Here is a 20,751-nt window from a genome sequence, read left to right as displayed (position 1 = left end):
CAAATTATCATCCTATAATATAGGTCAGGGCAAAGGCGGTAAAATTCTAAGCGACACTACAGGGCTCCGACTATAAAATGGATTTACTACAAATGGGGGACACAACGGCAGGTCTGGGTGTGAAAGCCAAGTATGTGGTCAGCACAGCCAAAGCGAAGGCTATCAGACAGCAACAGCACAAGAGAGACCCCACGGGATGAGCTGGTCAGGTAGGGCACTGAACTTTTGAATAGGCATTAAAGGGATTGTCTATTTTAAGCACCGAGATAGTGAATAAAATGTCTCCCCTTTTTCTGGTGGTCTATATGGCCGCCCTTTCAATTTTAATGGGACTGTTAACCAAATTCTGCAGAACTGAGCCCTCAGAACCCACATTCCCGATGGGACACCCCTCTCCGTGAGCGGCTCATCGGGTGAAGATTTTGGATACTCACATAGGAGGTTTTAGACTCGGCGTCCCAGCAGTCGCAGGCATAGTGCGCCATCTCGTTCTCCATGTGCTGCCGGAATCTCAGCTTGTCTGGAGAGATCCCGACTTTAGTGAGGTATAGGTAGATCCTTCCGATGAAGTATCCCAGGACAGAGTTATTGATGACGCCCTGCGCCAAAGCGGAAGAGTCAGATATCAATACAGCCCGCGTTCTTTATTAAGACGAGTACAGAAGGTCTATAAAAGGGTTAACTGGGTGAAGCCCCTATACAAACGTCCTATCACAGAGGCAATAAAGGGGTCAGCCTGCCACCTCGCAATAACTCACCAGTTCCACAGCATCGCCGAGCCTCATTTTTTTGGCAGACTCCCCGCTGAGCTGAGCTTTGGAGGAGTACAAGAGGATGCTCAAGTCGGCCACATTCTCAAATTTGGGGTGATCCTTCTCGTTGGGGTCCACAAAGTGCTCTATTTCTGCCATGGTGAATTCCCTGTAACGAGCAGAATTGGGGTTTTATCACAAGATTTCTAAAACTCTGCTCAAGGATGGGGCGGTCAAACAAAAAAAATATTAACATTACCCACAATTCATTGCGGTGCTACAAGTTCCCCCATCATTCTGCACTCAATCCCCCATAGCGAGAAAGGAAAAACTAAAACCTTTAATGGACAAACCCCAAGTCTTCAGACCCTCTAATCAGGACTTAGCTGAAGCCCCTTTGGCAGCGATTTCAGCCTCTGGTCTTCTTGGAGATGATGCCACAAGGTTTACACCTGGATTTGGGGATTTTCTGCAGTTCTTCTCTGCAGAGCCTATCATGTTCTGTCAGGTTGGATGGGGGCTTTCAGTGGACGGCCATTTTCAGGTCTCTCCAGAGATGTTCCACTAAGTTCAGGGCTCTGGCGGGGCCCCTGAAGGACATTCATAGAGTTGTCCTTCAGCCGCTCCTGTGTGGTCCTGGCTATGTGCTTAGGGTCATCGTCTTGTTGGACGGTGAACCTTCGCCCCAGTCTGAGGTCCAGAGCTCTGGATCACGTTCTCATTAAGAATATCTCTGTACTCTACTCCATTCAGCTTTACCTCCACCCTGACCGGTCTCCCTGCCCCCAACCAGCATGATCCTGCCACCACCATGCTTCACTGTAGGGATGGTACGGGGCAGGTGATGAGCAGGGCCTGGGTTCCTCCAGACATGACACTTAGAATACAGGCCAAAAAGTTCCATCTTGGTTTCATCAGACAAGAAAATCTTGTTTCTAAAAAGGACAGAGTTGTTTAGGTGCCTTTTTTTTTTAGGGCGGCTTTCTTCTCCTTTACTGAGGAGAGGTTTCTTTCTGGCCACTCTGCCATGGAGGAGGTTGACCTTCTGCACACAGGAGGTCAGCCATAGTGACCATTAGATTCTTGGTCACATCTCTTACTAAGGCCCTTCTCCCCCGATTACTTATAGTTTGTTGGGGCAACAGCTCCACACAGTCCCGTCTCTGAGCTCTACAGGCAGTTCCATCCTCCTCATGGCTTGGATTTTTCTCTGATGCATTGTTAGCTGTGAGATCTCATAGACAGGGCTGTGTCTTTCCAAGTCATGTCCAATCAACTGAATTTACCACAGGTGACTCCTGCAACGTGCCCCCTGTGCCTCCCTAGCCACTCAGATGTCACCGTTGTACTGACTGCAGGCCTGGGTTGCAATCATCAGCATCTACTGTGTGCCACAAGCCCAGCCATATTGATGCAGTAATGATGCGGTGCATAAGGGGTTAAGGTTGTCACCAGAACCTTAAGCTATAAAAACTATGGTGTGCCCCCAAGTTATCTGAGCAGACCCCACCTTACCTAATTTCTAGCAACCCCATAGCAGGCACAGAAGCCCCCCTTCACTTATTCAATAGTCCGTGTAGCCCCCTCATAGTCGCAGCAGCAGGGCTACATCCCCCAACCAAGGTGTCAGAAGAGGACTCCCCCAGTAGTCAATGCAAGGTCTTTCCACAATCACCCAACATGTGCGCCCTCTGCTGGCAGGAGGCCGACAACAGCCTACTGCATCAATCTCTGCTAGGCGGGAGCCCCCTCATACAGGCATATTATACTTGAGAGAGGAACGTCATTAAAGGGATTGTCAAGGACATGTGGACAGGTCGTCAATATCTGATGGGGGGGTTTGACCCCCAGAACCATCTCACTAGTTGTTCGGGCAGCCTCGTCCATCAGCCACATGGCCTTTGTGCAGCTCAGCCTCATTTAAGTGAATGTGTTTGGTATTGCAGTCCAGGCCCAGCCACTACACACTGTTCGGCGCCGTGCATGGTATACTAGCACTCAGCCAAACACCATGACCCCTTCAAGCAGCTGAGTGGGTGTCAGACCTCCACCAATCAGACACCGACGACCTACCCCTGAGGATAGGTCAGGAATATTTAAATCCTAGACAACCCCTTTAAGAAGCATCACTGCAGGAACCTTGTTCTGAGCCACGCAGCGCTCACACACAGACGTACCTTACTCTGATGAGTCCAGATCGGGGGGAGATCTCATTTCTGAAGGCGTTCCCTATCTGAGCAGCAGCAAATGGCAGTTTTCCCTGATTAAATTCTAAGAGACGCTTGAAGTTGAGGAAGATTCCCTGCGCCGTTTCTGGCCTCAGATACCTGTTTTTGGATAAAATAAAAGTGACCTTGTTACTTTCAATATTTCCAGAGCTCCGTGTAATGTCTCAGCTGCAGCCATATTGATTTCTATGGCAGGAAAAGAAGTTAGCTACTTCCCGTCTCATATCTGGCCAAATCTTGTATAACCTCTACATACAAATTATTATTATTATTATTATTATTATTATTAAAGCTCCATTCATTCCCTGTCTCTGTACATATGATAAGCGGTGCACATACATAATACAGACAAGTACACTAATCATATACAAGACGAGTTACAAACTGGTACAGAAGGAGAGAGGGCCCTGCCTGTGAGAGCTTACAATCTACATGGTATAGGAGAAGGACACAGTAGGTGCGGGTGAAGCTGGTCGTGGCGGTATAGAGGCAGCAGGGTCACTGGTTGTAGGCTTGTCTGAAGAGGTGGGTTTTCAGGTTTCTTTTGAAGGATTCCACTGTAGGTGAGAGTCTGATATGTTGGGGTAGCGAGTTCCAGAGTGTGGGGGATGCACGGGAGAAATCTTGGAGGCGATTGTGGGAAGAGGCAATAAGAGGAGAGGAGAGGAGAGAAGGAGGTCTTGTGAGGATCGGAGAGTGCGTGTGGGAATGTATCGGGAAAGTAGCTCAGAGATGTAGGGAGGGGACAGGTTATGGACGGCCTTGTATGTATTTGTTAGTACTTTGAAGTGAATTCGCTGGGCAATGGGAGCCAGTGAAGGGATTGGCAGAGGGGAGAGGCAGAGGAGTAACAGGGGGAGAGGTGGATTAGTCGGGCAGCAGAGTTGAGGATAGATTGGAGGGGTGCGAGAGTGCTCGATGGAAGGCCACAGAGGAGGATGTTGCAGTAGTCTAGGCGGGAGATAATGAGGGCATGTACAAGCGTTTTTGCAGACTCAAAGTTGAGGAAAGTGCGGATTCGGGAGATGTTTTTGAGTTGAAGGCCGCAGGTGGTGGAAAGTGCTTGGATGTGCGGTCAGAAGGAGAGGGCAGACTCCAAGGTCACTCCAAGGCAGCGGACTTGGGTGACCAGGGAGAGTGTGCAGCCATTGATCGTGATAAATAGGTCTGTTGGGGGGGTTGAACAAGATGGGGGAAAGGTGATGAATTCTGTTTTATCCATGTTAGGTTTTAGAAAATGAGAGGAGAAGGAGGAGGATATGGAAGATAGACATTGTGGGATTCTGCATAGTAAGGTGGTGACGTCTGGACCAGAGAGGTAGATTTGTGTCTCTTCAGCATAAAAGTGATACTGAAAGCCATGGGACTATGAGGTGTCCCAGGCTGAAGGTGTAGATAGAGAAGAGCAGGGTTCCTTGGACAGAGCCTTGAGGGACACCAACAGAGAGGGAATGAGACGAGGAGGTGGTGCGGGAGTGGGAGACGCTAAACGTCCGGTCTGTGAGGTATGATGTGATCCAGGAGAGGGCCAGGTCAGTGATGCCAAGAGATGAGAGAGTTTGTAACAGAAGGGAGTGATCAACAGTGTCAAAGGCAGAGGACAGGTCAAGGAGAAGGAGGACAGAGTATTGTTTTCTGGTTTTGGCTGTCAGTAGGTCATTGGTGACTTTGGTAAGGGCAGTCTCAGTCGAGTGGTGGGGTCAGAAGCCAGATTGTAGCCGGTCAAAGAGGGAGAAGGAGGAGAGGTGAGAGGACAGTTCAGAATGGACATGTTGTTTAAGTAGCTTTGAGGCTCATGGAAGAAATGATATGGGGCGATAACTGGACAAAGAAGATAGGGCAAGTGAAGGCTTTTTGAGGATGGGTGTAATGGTAGATGTTTAAAACCAGAGGTTAGTGATAGGTTGAAGAGAGGAGTTAGGGCTGGGATAAACACTGTGCTGAGGTTAGGGATGAGGTGGGATGGGATTGGGTCAAGTGCACAGGTGGTGAGATGTGATCTGGAGAGTAGAGTGGAGAGTTTTTCTTCTGTAATGGTGGAGAAGCAGGTTTTGGGAGAAGAGGACCGAGCCGTTGTGTAGAGGGTCTGTGGGGACTGTGCACTGAAGCTTTCTCTGATGTTGATGATCTTTTGTTTGAAGTATGTGGCAAAGTCCTCAGCTGAGAGGAGAGGAGAGGGTGGGGGCGCTGGGGGACGGAGAAGGGAGTTAAAAAGTAGTTTAGGGCTGTGGGACAGGGAAGATATGAGAGATGAGAAGTCGCCTGTTCTGCATCAGCGAGTGAGGATGAAGTGATCCTTAGAATGGGATTTCTGCCATCGCCGCTTTGCAGCCCTGGCAGCTTGTCTCAGTTTTTTGGTCAGGTTGGTGTGCCAGGGTTGTCTGTTGATTTTTCGGATTTATTACAAACATTTAATAGTGTATTCATCTAGTGAACCCTCATGAGGTCCAGCTGCCAGGGAGAGCAGAAAGAGGGAGGGGAAGGAGTCAAATTAGCCCTGCAAGAGCCAATATGGCAGACAGCGGCCAGACGACTACTTCCAGAAGGTAAGGAGAACTCAAGAGGCTGGTGAACCGAGGAGCGAGGACTGGTTACACACCCTGTCATGTTGCCCCCAGGACCGATGGATGTTTGGAACATCAGATTGAAGGACACCGGAGGAGAGAGGTCATTCTGAGTGATGGGAGATTTCACATTGTATTTGACGAATAGATCCGCCAGGTCCTGCTGACCGTAGTTGTCCATCTATGCAACGAGAGGAGAGACGGTGAGACTTCCGACTATACAGAAAACAAGTCTGCTGGATAAAGCCCCAGCAACCAAAGTAAACCATGCTTAAAAGGGCCAGTGGGCAAAGAAGGGGTTAACAACGTCACCTGCGTCAGGACGTTCTCCATCTCTGCCTTCTTTTCCGGCGGACACTTCTTGTCAGACATCAGCTTCTGAAGGTGAGCTGCAGCAAAAGGAGGAAGAGCGGATAAGTATGAAAGATCTCAAAGAGATGTCTCATTTAAAAACAACACACAAACAGATCCTGGCACTAGGTGGCGCTAACTGCATACAGATGTATTACTGCATTCAATGGGAGATGTGTACATGCAGGCAGCCAGGAGCTTATCATTTCTAGTTAACAGGGGATAAAAGGGAGTTTAAAAGCAGAATCAGACTACCTAGAGCTGGTTTGTAGTCTGTTACCACGGAGACACATAGTATTGGAGCTGTACTTGGAAAGTTGTTTCATTTATTTTTTTGATGCTCGTTTAAAAAATGGCTGCAAAGTTGGAGACGGTTACTGGGACGCAGCCGTGCTTTACTTGCCTTTTAGAAGATGGTCGGCTCGGAAGCACTCTCCATTCTTGACGTCTTTAACCATGAAATCTGCAAACTTGTCAACGTGTCCGGACGTCCTGCCAGCAAGATAAGCAGGTGAGGACACACACACACACATACATACACTGCGCAGGGGAAATCTGCGCATGCGCAGCATGAGTTTTCTGATGAATAGGGCTGGTCATGTGATTCTCCATCAGAGACCACTACAGTCCAAGGGGGCGGCACCTATTATAGTAAGATTGGTTAACCCCTTAATGACCACCTAATTTACAGGGCATTTAACCCCTTAGATGCCACGGTCAATAGCGACCACAGCATCTAAGTGGCTTAGAGGGAGGGAGCTCCCTCTATCTCCCATCATCACCCCGCAAATGAGATTGCGAGGTGCCAATGTCTTCATATGGCAGCCTGGGGCCTACCTCCTATGTATGCCCATCAGGCTGAGCCTCTCTGGCACGTCCAGCTGGTAAATGTATAGCAGTGACCGTATAATACACTGCACTGCATAAGCAGTACGGTGTATTATAGGAGCAATCAGACGATTGCCTGTTAAAGTCCAAGTTAAAAAATTGCACCTTTTTGCCATTAAAAAAGAGCTATTCAATGAAAAAAAATAAATGCAAAAATAAAATCCTCTCCACATATTTGGTTTTGGCGCATACGTAAGGTCCTACACTACGCAATCATGCAATTTATCATGCACAATAAACGCCATAAAAAAATTTAAAAAAATCAATGCCACGATTCCCCACAAAAATTAAGTGTTATTTAGCCCAAAATGATGATGATAAAAATTAAAAGTCATCCTACAAAAAAAAATAAAGCTCTCACACAGCTCCATGGAACCAAAAAAAAAAAAAAAGTTATGGGTCTTGGGATGCAAAAAAAATTAAAATTATATATATATATATATATATATATATATATATATATATATATATATATATATATATATATATATATATATATATATATATATATATATATATATATATATATATATTAATTTTTTTTAATTTTTATTTTTTATTTTTTTTTAGTAGTAAAATGTTTTAAAAAAAATAATTATAACCAGAGAATAAGGTTATAAAGTTCTTTTTTCTGAAAAATTAATGCCGCCAAATTTCTAACCAAAAAACGGTATTGCTGTTTTTTTCCCATTCCCCCTAATAAAGACTTAACAAGTTAATCAGTAAGTTATGTGTACCCCAAAATGGTGCCATTAAAGGGGTTATCCAATCCTATAAAATGTCCCCCCATATCCTGGGCCCCTCACACTGATTCTACTTACCAGGCCCCCCGCGTCGCTGCTTCTCCCCGTGTTTGGATGAAAACATCCGATGTGGGGGGCTGCCAATGGCAGGCGTGGGAAAGGGGACGATCCCCCCCTGCCCCGATGGGGGATGTTTTCATCCGCGCACTGGGAGAAGCGGCAGCGGTGCAGGGACCAGGAGCGGCACAGGTTGCGGGGACCCAGGTAAGTATATTCAGTGTGGGGGGGCCGGCATATCGGCAGGCTTCTTATAGGATTGGATAACCCCTTAAAAAAACGACAACTTGTCCTGCAGAAAACGAGCCCTCGTGTGAGAACATCAACAGCAAAAACCGAAAAGTAATAGCTCTTCAAAAGAGACAATAAAAAGCATGGGGGAAAAAAAAAAAGCCCTAAAATGCACACAGGGGTAGGTGTTAAAATAAACCCCTTTAACAGGTGACTGCAGGAACACATTACACAGGGTTTTATGCAGCCTGTAACCATGGAGACACATAGGTCTGCAGGAGAGCTGCATACACACAACAGACTGTTTGTAAAGTTGCTTCATTATTTTATATGCTGCCGGTGGGCGTCAAAGACCAATATTTTAATAAGGCCCGATTGCTTTCATTGAATAGAAACAGCCTCCAGGATTAGAGTTGGTGCGCCCCCCACAGAGGCTGATCCCCCCCATCTGCGGATCATTACCGGAGGACGGACTCGGGGGTGAGCATGGTGCAGTCGATCTCCAGGATCTGCTCCTCTTGTATAAAGTGCTGCCTCCACGCCTGGATGATGTTGTTCTTCAGAGCGCACCCAACGGGTCCGAAGTCGTAGAGGCCGCTCACCCCTGCAATCAGAACCAGAGTAATGTACAGAGACGGGATACATGGCGGTTATAGGAGACTGAACTTGCTGGCTCCTAGGCCGGACACCCCCTTTAAGGGGTTGATTATGGCCCAGAAGATGAAACTGGTACAGATCTAGTAGTTTTCACAGCAGAGGGTTTGTTACAGTGGTATCCAGTGTGGACACCGGACTGACGCATTGTAGCAAACTATCAGGACAGGAGAGAGATTTGTGCCGCGGATGTCTTCACCTCACACAGCTGTAACAAACCCTCAGCTGTGAGAAGTTATAGATCTATATAGAATTTCAGCCTGTCGGCGTAAACCTGAAAGATCCCAGCAAGCAGAGATCTTAAAGGGGTTTTCCAGGATATTAATATTGATGACCTATCCTAGGTCAGAAAAACCCTATAAGAATGAGGTCTATTAGAAAGGTGCACTACTGGCCAGGATTCAGTGGTTACGGCCCTGCCGCTACCCCAGTGAAACTACAACTCCCAGCATGTGAGAAATATTTGAAGTGCCAGGGTGCAGGCTTCTCTGGCTAGGGTCTACTACGGCAGTTTTTAATTAGTTCACGACTAGAAGCTTAGAGCAAGGAAGGATTTCTTGTAAATGAAGGGACACGCGGTGCCCACAATGTAATTAGAGAGGGGTCACCCCCCAGGGAGCTCTGCATCTCCGCAGACGGAAAATAAGCTGCAGTACCGGATCATGGACACTAGAGGGCGACATGAGCCGCACATCATCTAATAATGTCCTCCTTGATTAGGGCGTTCTCCCAGCGTTAGAATGAAAACATGGCTGCTTAACGCCACCCATTCGCCCAGGTTGTGTGTGGTACTGCAGCTCCGAAAAACAGGACATTATCTATGATTTGTGGAATGATCCCATGGATGACATGCGTGTGCCGTATGATTTTTTTTTTTTTTGCGTATTCCATAGAAATAAATGGATCTGCGGCAATCCAAAAACAAAAAAAAGCAGATCAGATGCGGACTAAAACTAGGGTCATGTGTATGAGGCCTAACCCTGTGTGACCTTTGTAAGACTTCTCACAGCAAGGGGTTTGTTACAGTAGCAACCTGTCACGACAATGCTCAACAGTTTGCTCTCTAGATTGATACACGTTACTTGCACTGATACATTGTAACAAACTATCAGGACAGGAAAGAGATTTGTGTTGCTGCTGTAACAAACCCTCAGCTGGGAGAAGTAACAGGCCAGGACAGGTCTGGATGTGAACAATGTTGTTCCCAGTCACTGACAGCAAGCGCAGTACCTAATCTCTCTGCACCGTCCCTGCTCTATTATGGGTGAGCCTCGTACCTCCATATATAGCAAAGGCCTGGTCGTAGAAGAAGCGTCTCTTCAGAGTGTCCTCCATCTTGGTTCGGTCCACGATGTCATCCTTGGGTTGCAGAGACAATTCCTGTATTTAAAAACATAGAATGCAAGTTTACAGCCGGCATTTACAACCTCAAGAGCTGCATTTAAAATTCTGCCTGTCATTGATGGAAAGTCAGCAAGTTTGCCATCAGATCAGAATTTCCAAGTCAGAAACCTGGGAGATGTAGTCTTTACACCATAATACAGATACTGAACAAGCAGGGAATGTTGGGAGATACCACCTCTGAAGACTGCTGAATACAGAACGCAGCTCTGGAGTATAATACAGAATATAACTCAGGATCAGTAATGTAATGTATGTAACACAGTGACTGCACCAGCAGAATAGTGAGTGCAGCTCTGGAGTATAATACAGGATGTAACTCAGGATCAGTACAGGATAAGTAATGTATGTACACAGTGACTGCACCAGCAGAATAGTGAGTGCAGCTCTGGGGTATAATACAGGATGTAACTCAGGATCAGTACAGGATAAGTAATGTATGTACACAGTGACTGCACCAGCAGAATAGTGAGTGCAGCTCTGGAGTATAATACAGGATGTAACTCAGGATCAGTACAGGATAAGTAATGTAATGTATGTAAATAGTGACTGCACCAGCAGAATAGTGAGTGCAGCTCTGGAGTATAATACAGGATGTAACTCAGGATCAGTACATGATAAGTAATGTATGTACACAGTGACTGCACCAGCAGAATAGTGAGTGCAGCTCTGGAGTATAATACAGGATGTAACTCAGATCAGTACAGGATAAGTAATGTATGTACACAGTGACTCCACCAGCAGAATAGCGAGTGCAGCTCTGAAGTATAATACAGGATGTAACTCAGGATCAGTACAGGATAAGTAATGTCATGTATGTACACAGTGACTGCACCAGCAGAATAGTGAGTGCAGCTCTGGAGTATAATACAGGATGTAACTCAGGATCAGTACAGGATAAGTAATGTCATGTATGTACACAGTGACTGCACCAGCAGAATAGTGAGTGCTGCTCTGGAGTATAATACAGGATGTAACTCAGGATCAGTACAGGATAAGTAATGTATGTACACAGTGACTCCACCAGCAGAATAGTGAGTGCAGCTCTGGAGTATAATACAGGATGTAACTCAGGATCAGTACAGGATAAGTAATGTAATGTATGTTAGGGTTGTCACAATACCAAAAATTTTATTTGATACCATAAAAAAGTACTGCGATGCTCAATACCATTTGATAACACGCAGAAAGAATAAATCAAAAAAGCTACATACATTCTGGATTTTATGGAACATCCGGCCCATAATTGAACAGTCCTATCCTATTTTTTGGGGGGACAAGGTGACTAAAATGAGCGAAATCGCACAGTTTTTATTACTTTTTTTCTGTTATGGCGTTCACTGCATAGGAGATTTTTTTAATATTTTAATAGTTAGCATTTTTTTCGGGGCATGGCAATATGTAATACGTTTATTTATTGTTTATATATTTTATATGTAAAATTGGGAAAGGGGGTGATTTAAACTTAAAAAAATAAATAAAAAATTAACTTTATTTTTTTACGTGTTATTAATTTAATAACCATTTACCCCCTTAGGGGCTAGAACCTGGGATCTTTTCATCCCTTGTCCTATTCACCCGGATAGAGCTCTATGAGGGTGTACTGCCACCAATGATTATAATACTGAGGGGGTTGGGGGGGCGCACTGTGCTACCAATGAAGATAAGTATCCTTTTAATACAAATACAACCACACCTGAGGGGTTAACTGCCGAGAATCGCAGCTCCCTGTCAGAGGTCGGCTATGTGATTCTGCCGCCAGCACCCGGCTCCTGTATTAATGGTTTAGTTATTTTGATTGGTGGCGCAGTGGCCACAGACCCTCCCCCTCCCGTCTCTCTTCTTATTGGCAGCAGTGGCACAGGGGGGAGGGAGAGAGAGACACAGAGAGACAGAGACACTTCTCCCCTGTGTGGCTGAGCAGAACATGGTGCGTGCCGAGAGCAGCGTGCGCCATGTTCTCTGATACTAGGCTGTGCAGTAGAGCAGCATAGTATCGGTAAGAGGCAAATCCCGGTATCAAATCAATACCGGTACAAAAGTATCAATTGGGTATCGATAATTCGATACCCGATGCAACCCTAATACACAGTGACTGCACCAGCAGAATAGTGAGTGCAGCTCTGGAGTATAATACAGGATGTAACTCAGGATCAGTAATGTAATATATGTACATAGTGACTGCACCAGCAGAATAGTGAGTGTAGCTCTGGAGTATAATACAGAATGTAACTCAGGATAAGTAATGTAATGTATGTACACAGTGACTGCACCAGCAGAATAGGGAGTGCAGCTCTGGAGTATAATACATGATGTATCAGTGAACAGGTGGAGTTAGTAATATTACGGCACAGAGGACTAGTATTACAAGTTTTGATAAGATTTAATTAGAGGTTGAGGACTCTATATGCATAAGGCCATAAAACAGACGCAGTGTTTACGAGGAGAACCGGTCCGTTTGCTGGAAGAAATCCTCCCTATTATTATATAAGGCTAGCAGAAGGAGCCGGCTTCGCACGGGTATATTTCATCTATTTCATTTAATGTTTGTGTGTGTCGTTAAGATAGACAGTATCCCCCATAACACTGAACCCCCCACAGTGCCCCGCCACTTTAAAATGGGACCTCCTCACAGTACCCTGCCCCCTTAACAGTGACCTCCTCACAGTACCCTGCCCCCTTAACAGTGACCTCCTCACAGTACCCTGCCCCCTTAACAGTGACCTCCTCACAGTACCCTGCCCCCTTAAAGGGTTTCTATCACTTCATATGACATAATTAGCTGTCAGACACTAGCGATCTGCTAGTGTCTGCTCTGGCCAACCATCCTACTATAATCACTTGTGGGGCAGCGGTTTTGCTAAAAAACTAACTTTTATAAATATGCTAATGAGCCTCTAGGTGCTATGTGGGCGTCATTAGCACCTAGAGGCTCCGTCTACCTTCATACACAGCCGCCGCCCAGCGCGTCCCTCCAGCCCGCCCATGTCCTCCTCCGTGTGACGCAGCGGACGAGTTCTCGCGCATGCGCCGTGCGCGGCTGTATTCGGCGCATTTGAGATCTCAGCTCGGAGCGGTCAGACATTCAATGCGCATGCGCCGAATACAGCCGCGCATGCGCATTGAATGTCTGACCGCTCCGAGCTAAGATCTCAAATGCGCCGAATACAGCCGCGCACGGCGCATGCGCGAGAACTCGTCCGCTGCGTCACACGGAGGAGGACATGGGCGGGCTGGAGGGACGCGCTGGGCGGCGGCTGTGTATGAAGGTAGACGGAGCCTCTAGGTGCTAATGACGCCCACATAGCACCTAGAGGCTCATTAGCATATTTATAAAAGTTAGTTTTTTAGCAGAACCGCTGCCCCACAAGTGATTATAGTAGGATGGTTGGCCAGAGCAGACACTAGCAGATCGCTGGTGTCTGACAGCTAATTATGTCATATGAAGTGATAGAAACCCTTTAACAGTGACCTCACAGTACCCTGCCCCCTTAACAGTGACCTCCACAGTATTTGCCCCTTTAACAGTCTCCTCCACAGCGCCCTGCCCCTTTAATGCTAGGGCTACACGATGACATGTGTCGCGCGACATTTTGTCTCAACAATTTTTATAATGATAGTCTATGGTGTTGCACTGCGACATGTGACATGCTGCGACTGCGACACGACGGTTGCAAAAAATCCATCCAAGATGTCACATGCCGCAGTGCAACACCATAGACTATCATTATAAAAATTGTCAAGTTCACTACCACCTAGGGCGTTACAGTGGGAGCCCGGCTCCTGTCAGTTCTGCGTTTCCGCAGTTTTCCGGCACGCTGTATCGGTGCAGCCCGCGCCAGGACTAATAGTGCAGACACCAGGGACAGTCTCATGTGAAGACTCCGCTCCTCCCCCTTCAGTACCAATATTTCATGTATTTAATCATCATTCAGTCCTTGCTGTAATGGAAATCTCCTCTCTGTGCTCAGACTTCTCATTGAGCCGCTGTTAATATTCAGTAGCTAATTCAAGCAAGCACAGCTGCAGTGTAAAGCATGTGGGATGCTTTTTAGGCTACCACTGACTCTGATCAGGGCCATGTCCAAAGCAGCAGAGCATCCCCTGGCTTCAGTAACGCTTACCTTGGCTTCCAAGGTTCTTTTTCTGGCCTTTAGTTCCGCTACTGCCCGGTCCACATCCACCTGAGGAACCTTCTCCTCCTTCAGCTTCCGCACGAGGTCACCCTGCAAAGTGGGGCGAGAAGAGAAGGTCTGATCCAGGTTTTTTGTTTCTTCCTCATTACAGAACCCACAGGTCAGGGGCGTCTGCTTTCATATTGTACGTTATGTGGCATAGAGCCTGCAGTGTAAAGCATGGAGGTTAGCTTTTGCACTATAATAAATATATGTTTGCCCCTGACTACTTGATATTTTCCTTATTTTTGATTAATTTATTCTGTCTTTTTGTTCTTTGTATTATTTGTTTATGCCTACTTGACTGGACGCTACGTCCTTTATTTTATGCACAATGTACTGTGTACTTTATTATTGTGAAAAACTTTAATAAACATCATTGAAACATAATAAATATATGTTTATATGATATAGCAAAATATAGCAAAGTGCTGAGATGTTTCATAGGCAAAGACACAGACAACAATGACAAAAAAAAACTAAAAAAATAAATAAAAATAAATAACCTCCATTCTTTACACTGCAGGCACAACAGGAGAATTATACAAAATAGGAAATAAATTGGCTAAACAATTTCTGTAAAGTACCCCCCCCCCCCCAGAGAAATCTCCTAGTCAACCGGTGATGACCCGCTGGGCGACTTGCCCCGGGCAGGCGTGGGGGATCTGTTTGTACTGCAGCTAATGAGCTAAATCCGGAGATTTTACGCCCTAATCCGATGTTATTACACGACCAAGAGCCCGGACTGAAGCGCGCACGCAGCCCCGCCGCAGCCAAGAGCTGCCAGCCCGGAGTCCAGCTCACAGAGGACTGTCTGCGCTGATACACTGTAACAAACTCTCCACTGTGTGAGCAGGACTAGGTGTGTTCAGGTCGTGAACCAGAATGCTTCCACCTCTTGACAGCAAGCAGAGTTATTGCTTGGAAAAACAGACCGCTGCACTGCAAATTAAAAATTCCTGGAATTCTGCATCGGCAGGAGCCGGCTTATCAGATATTCTGGATTACTGGATGTCCATAGACAATTCTGCAATATGTCGCCGCGCGGCGCCGTGGGTCGTGTCGGGTGGACGGGGCGACCTGTGCTCAGGAGCGGCGCTGTTTTTCTAATCACCCACATGGCAGCAGTGTTGGGAAAGCCGTGTGACCCCTTTAATACGGCCATACTGACCGTCACCCAGCTTTCCTTGAAACAGACAAAAATAATTTAACCAATGGGGATAGTTTTTTAATTCTTCATTTAAAGGGGAAACGTCCCATAAAACATCCGCTCCCCCCCACAGCGGCTGACGGGTTCTTGCATCAGACGCTGGATGCTCGAGTTTCTCTCTGTCTGCAGGGAAGACTACAGAGAACGTGGCAGGAGGAGGCGCCTGGAGGGGAAACCTCATCATCCTTCAGTCTGGGAGGGGGGCGGTGGAGGAGAAAGCCTAGAACCGGACACGTACTCAGCCTACGATACAATCCCCCACAACGGATCAGTAAGCGATGGTACATCCCAGAGATCGGACCCTGAAGAGCTGTAAGTGATGGTATATCCCAGCGAACGGACCCCAACAATCAGTGAGATATGGTACATTCCAGCGATCAGCCCCTGACAAGAGTACGATGGTGTATACCAGCGATAAGACCCCTTTCACACGGGGGCGAGTATTCCGCGCGGGTGCAATGCGCGATGCAAACGCATTGCGCCCGCACGGAATCCAGGCCCATTCATTTCAATAGGGCTGTGCACATGAGCGGTGATTTCCACGGATGGTTGCTAAGAGATGTTGTTTGTATACCTTCAGTTTCTTATCACGCGCGTGCAGAACGCATTAAATCCCATTGCACCCGCGCAATAAAAATCGAATGCGGTCGCAGACAAAACTGAATGGACTTGCGTGCGAAATCACGCATTTCTCACTGAACGCATCCGGATCTATTCCGCTCACGCTCGTCCGCAAGGGGCCTAAGTGATGGTACATTCCAGCGATCAGATCCTGACAATCAGTGATGGAATATTCCAGTGTTAAGACCCCGACAATCAGCAAATTAAGGTACATCCCAGCGATCAGACCCCAGCGATCCGTAAGATATGGTACAGTCCATGGAGATCAGCAAGTTGGGAGGCATTCACACGACAGTAGGTATTTTGCGGTCCACAAAATGCAGATTTACAAAAAATACAGATGATGTCCCTGTGATTTCCAAGATGCATCCATTTTTTATTTTAATTTTTTTGGGGGGGTTTTTTGCAGATCAGATGCAGAGCAAAATTACGGTTGTGTGAATGGGGCCTTATGGTATATCCCAGCAATCGGCCACTGACAATAAGTACAGTAAGTTATGGTACATGCCAGTGATCGGACCCCGGCGATCAGTGATGGTACATTCTAGGGAACAGCCCTTGAAGATCAGTAACTTATGGTACATCCCGGCAAACAGCCCCTGACAATAAGTAAGTTATGGTACATCCCAGCATTCAGCCCTTGACAATCAGTAAGTTATGGTACATCCCAGTGATCGGACCCTAGCAATCAGTAAGTGATGGTACATTCTAGCGAACAGCCCCTGAAGATCAGTAAGTGATGGTACATCCCAGCAATTAGCCCCTGACAATAAGTAAGTGATGGTTCATCCCAGTTATTGGACCCCTCTTATCCTTGTGCTCTGGTATATTCCACCTATACACCTGTGTGACAGTGAAGATGACGTAACCTGCGCCGCTCTGTCCTCGTGCCGCCCCCTCGTGCGCAGGACCCCAGGATGATTCTATTTAGCCGCTGATCCCTGAGCAATGACCCCTCTGTGAACAATGGATGAATGCCGTCTGTCCTGACCTCAGAGGTCACCAGGCTGTGTTATGAGGGCAGCAGGAGGCGCGGGCCACACAATGCCTCATGGCAACAGTTCTTTCTGCCGCTCACACAGCAGAAGTAGTGGTGGTGCAAGGGTCCTGGGTTCAAATCTCACCGGGTACAGCACCTGCAGCACAGGGGTCCTGGGTTCAAATCTCACCAGGTACAGCACCTGCAGCACAGAGGTCCTGGGTCCAAATCTCACCGGGTACAGCACCTGCAGCACAGGGGTCCTGGGCTCAAATCTCACCGGGTACAGCACCTGCAGCACAGGGGTCCTGGGGTCAAATCTCACCGGGTACAGCACCTGCAGCACAGGGGTCCTGGGCTCAAATCTCACCAGGTACAGCACCTGCAGCACAGGGGTCCTGGGTTCAAATCTCACTGGGGACAGCACCTGCAGCACAGGGGTCCTGGGTTCAAATCTCACTGGGTACAGCACCTGCAGCACAGGGGTCCTGGGCTCAAATCTCACCGGGGACGGCACCTGCAGCACAGGGCTCCTGGGTTCAAATCTCACTGGGGACGGCACCTGCAGCACAGGGCTCCTGGGTTCAAATCTCACTGGGTACAGCACCTGCAGCACAGGGGTCCTGGGTTCAAATCTCACCGGGGACAGCACCTGCAGCACAGGGGTCCTGGGTTCAAATCTCACTGGGTACAGCACCTGCAGCACAGGGGTCCTGGGTTCAAATCTCACCGGGGACAGCACCTGCAGCACAGGGCTCCTGGGTTCATATCTCACCGGGTACAGCACCTGCAGGGAATTTTGAGTCATCCCCAACAATCCAAGATAAAAGGGACCCTGTCTTTAGGCTGTGTCAGGTACTGCAGTCCCTTGAAGTGAATGAGGCTGTGCTGCAATACCACACAACAGGCTTGGCGCAGGAGGCAGCCATGTTCTTCTAATCCTGGACATCCCTTTTAAAGGGGAACTCCAGATTTTCAGGAACTAGTGTTGAACTTTCAGGGTTGCTCCCCTACAGCTTTTCTGGGATCCTGAAAGGCAGATCTGCCAGGTACGGTGAGACATATCCCCGACATCTGGTGTTCTTACATATCCAAGTAAATGTGCGATGTAGGAGAATGGGAAAGCTGGGTGACCACAGCAAGAGAAGACAGAATGGCGGCCATATTGGCAGTCACCCAGCTTTCCCAGAAGTATATATAACTAAGGTTGTATACATACAGATTGATACGGGGTTATGCTCGTGTCCGGTCATCTAATAATCCAGGGGCCACGTGAGGAGAACCACTTGAGAGGGTCACCAGGAAGATCCTCACCCCAGATTATACAGGACTGGATCTCAGAGTGCACCCCCAGATTACACAGGACTGTCTCCCATTATAGAGCGCACCCCCAGTGTACACAGGACTGTCTCCCATTATAGAGCGCACCCCCAGATTACACAGGACTGTCTCCCATTATAGAGCGCACCCCCAGAATACACGGGACTGTCTCCCATTATAGAGTGCACCCCCAGAATACACGGGACTGTCTCCCATTATAGAGCGCACCCCCAGAATACACGGGACTGTCTCCCATTATAGAGTGCACCCCCAGATTACACGGGACTGGCTCCCATTATAGAGCGCACCCCCAGATTACACGGGACTGTCTCCCATTATAGAGTGCACCCCCAGATTACACGGGACTAGCTCCCATTATAGAGTGCGCCCCCAGATTACACAGGACTGTCTCCCATTATAGAGCGCACCCCCAGATTACACGGGACTGTCTCCCATTATAGAGTGCACCCCCAGATTACACGGGACTGGCTCCCATTATAGAGTGCGCCCCCAGATTACACGGGACTGTCTCCCATTATAGAGCGCACCCCCAGATTACACGGGACTGTCTCCCATTATAGAGTGCACCCCCAGATTCTACAGGACTGTCTCCCATTATAGAGCGCACCCCCAGATTACACGGGACTGTCTCCCATTATAGAGCGCACCCCCAGATTACACGGGACTGTCTCCCATTATAGAGCGCACCCCCAGATTCTACAGGACTGTCTCCCATTATAGAGCGCACCCCCAGATTACACGGGACTGTCTCCCATTATAGAGCGTACCCCCAGATTCTACAGGACTGTCTCCCATTATAGAGCGCACCCCCAGATTACACGGGACTGTCTCCCATTATAGAGTGCACCCCCAGATTACACGGGACTGTCTCCCATTATAGAGTGCACCCCCAGATTCTACAGGACTGTCTCCCATTATAGAGTGCACCCCCAGATTACACAGGACTGTCTCCCATTATAGAGCGCACCCCCAGATTCTACAGGACTGTCTCCCATTATAGAGCGCACCCCCAGATTCCACAGGACTGTCTCCCATTATAGAGCGCACCCCCAGATTCTACAGGACTGTCTCCCATTATAGAGCGCACCCCCAGATTCCACAGGACTGTCTCCCATTATAGAGCGCACCCCCAGAATACACGGCACTGTCTCCCATTATAGAGCGCACCCCCAGATTACACAGGACTGTCTCCCATTATAGAGTGCACCCCCAGATTCTACAGGACTGTCTCCCATTATAGAGAGCACCCCCAGATTACACGGGACTGTGTCCCATTATAGAGTGCACCCCCAGATTACACGGGACTGTCTCCCATTATAGAGTGCACCCCCAGATTACACAGGACTGTCTCCCATTATAGAGCGCACCCCCAGATTCCACGGGACTGTCTCCCATTATAGAGTGCACCCCCAGATTACACGGGACTGTCTCCCATTATAGAGTGCACCCCCAGATTACACGGGACTGTCTCACATTATAGTGCACCCCCAGATTACACAGGACTGTCTCCCATTATAGAGTGCACCCCCAGATTACACAGGACTGTCTCCCATTATAGAGTGCACCCCCAGATTACACGGGACTGTGTCCCATTATAGAGTGCACCCCCAGATTACACGGGACTGTCTCCTATTATAGAGTGCACCCCCAGATTACACAGGACTGTCTCCCATTATAGAGCGCACCCCCAGATTCCACGGGACTGTCTCCCATTATAGAGTGCACCCCCAGATTACACGGGACTGTCTCCCATTATAGTGCACCCCCAGATTACACAGGACTGTCTCCCATTATAGAGTGCACCCCCAGATTACACGGGACTGTCTCCCATTATAGAGTGCACCCCCAGATTACACGGGACTGTCTCCCATTATAGAGTGCACCCCATAGCTCCTGCCCTCATGTGACCTGCACCCCTATATTACCCAGCACCCCAGATTCCCCTGCCCCAATGTGACCTGCACCCCTATATTACCCAGCACCCCAGATTCCCCTGCCCCCTCCTCACCTGTTCTTTGACCGCCAGCCTGAGGGGAGCCAGCTGCTCCTCCACATTCACCTCCATGACTGGGGGGGCTCTGGGGGGCGCCGGGTGTTTGAAGACTTTGGTTGTCCGGGCTGAAGCTCGGGCGTGCCGGGTGTGCTGACACAAGGAGCCGGGCAGATGTCGCAGCAGCAGGGCGGGGAGGGACCTCAGCACGAGCATCACACACCTCACTGCATGATGAAATCTCTGCTCAACGACAGCCGTAAAGCGACACCCGCCGGCCGGCTGCTCTGCATCCCGGAAGCCCCGGGAACGCCATCTTGGTTCTGGGCAGTGAGCCCTTTGTATGTTGAAGTAAGTATTTTGGGGGTTGTAGTACATAGCAGCCTGAAGGAGTCCGCGAGGGAATATGGACTAAGTCGAATTATAGCGTTCAGGGTCGCTATAGTCACTCAGATTCTGACTGCACCCCTATAATAGAGTGCTCACAAAAAGTGTCAGAGTGCCCCCTAAATAGTGTCAGGTAGAGAGTGCCCCCTAAATAGTGTCAGGTAGAGAGTGCCCCCTAA

The 20,751-nt window shown here is 48.2% G+C and overlaps 1 protein-coding gene across 1 annotated transcript in view; it reads right to left on the bottom strand.

The window, feature by feature from the left end:
- The window catches only part of GARS1 (glycyl-tRNA synthetase 1), a 28,355-nt gene extending 7,917 nt beyond the window's left edge, over window positions 1–20,438 (bottom strand). Inside the window, exons 1-10 of the mRNA XM_040431307.1 lie at window positions 20,204–20,438; window positions 13,994–14,095; window positions 9,746–9,848; window positions 8,277–8,418; window positions 6,299–6,387; window positions 5,857–5,933; window positions 5,580–5,725; window positions 2,930–3,079; window positions 759–921; window positions 435–599 (exon numbers count right to left, since the gene is read on the bottom strand). Coding sequence (XP_040287241.1) covers window positions 435–599; window positions 759–921; window positions 2,930–3,079; window positions 5,580–5,725; window positions 5,857–5,933; window positions 6,299–6,387; window positions 8,277–8,418; window positions 9,746–9,848; window positions 13,994–14,095; window positions 20,204–20,401 — 1,335 coding nt within the window. The 5' untranslated portion in view covers window positions 20,402–20,438. The remainder of the gene's footprint in view (window positions 1–434; window positions 600–758; window positions 922–2,929; window positions 3,080–5,579; window positions 5,726–5,856; window positions 5,934–6,298; window positions 6,388–8,276; window positions 8,419–9,745; window positions 9,849–13,993; window positions 14,096–20,203) is intronic.
- Window positions 20,439–20,751: the final 313 nt, after the last annotated feature.

The sequence above is a fragment of the Bufo bufo genome, chromosome 5 (genome assembly GCF_905171765.1).
Source record: "Bufo bufo chromosome 5, aBufBuf1.1, whole genome shotgun sequence".
NCBI classification, from domain to species: domain Eukaryota; kingdom Metazoa; phylum Chordata; class Amphibia; order Anura; family Bufonidae; genus Bufo; species Bufo bufo.
Note: the sequence above shows the minus strand (reverse complement) of the source record. Positions and strands in the feature narration are given on the sequence as shown.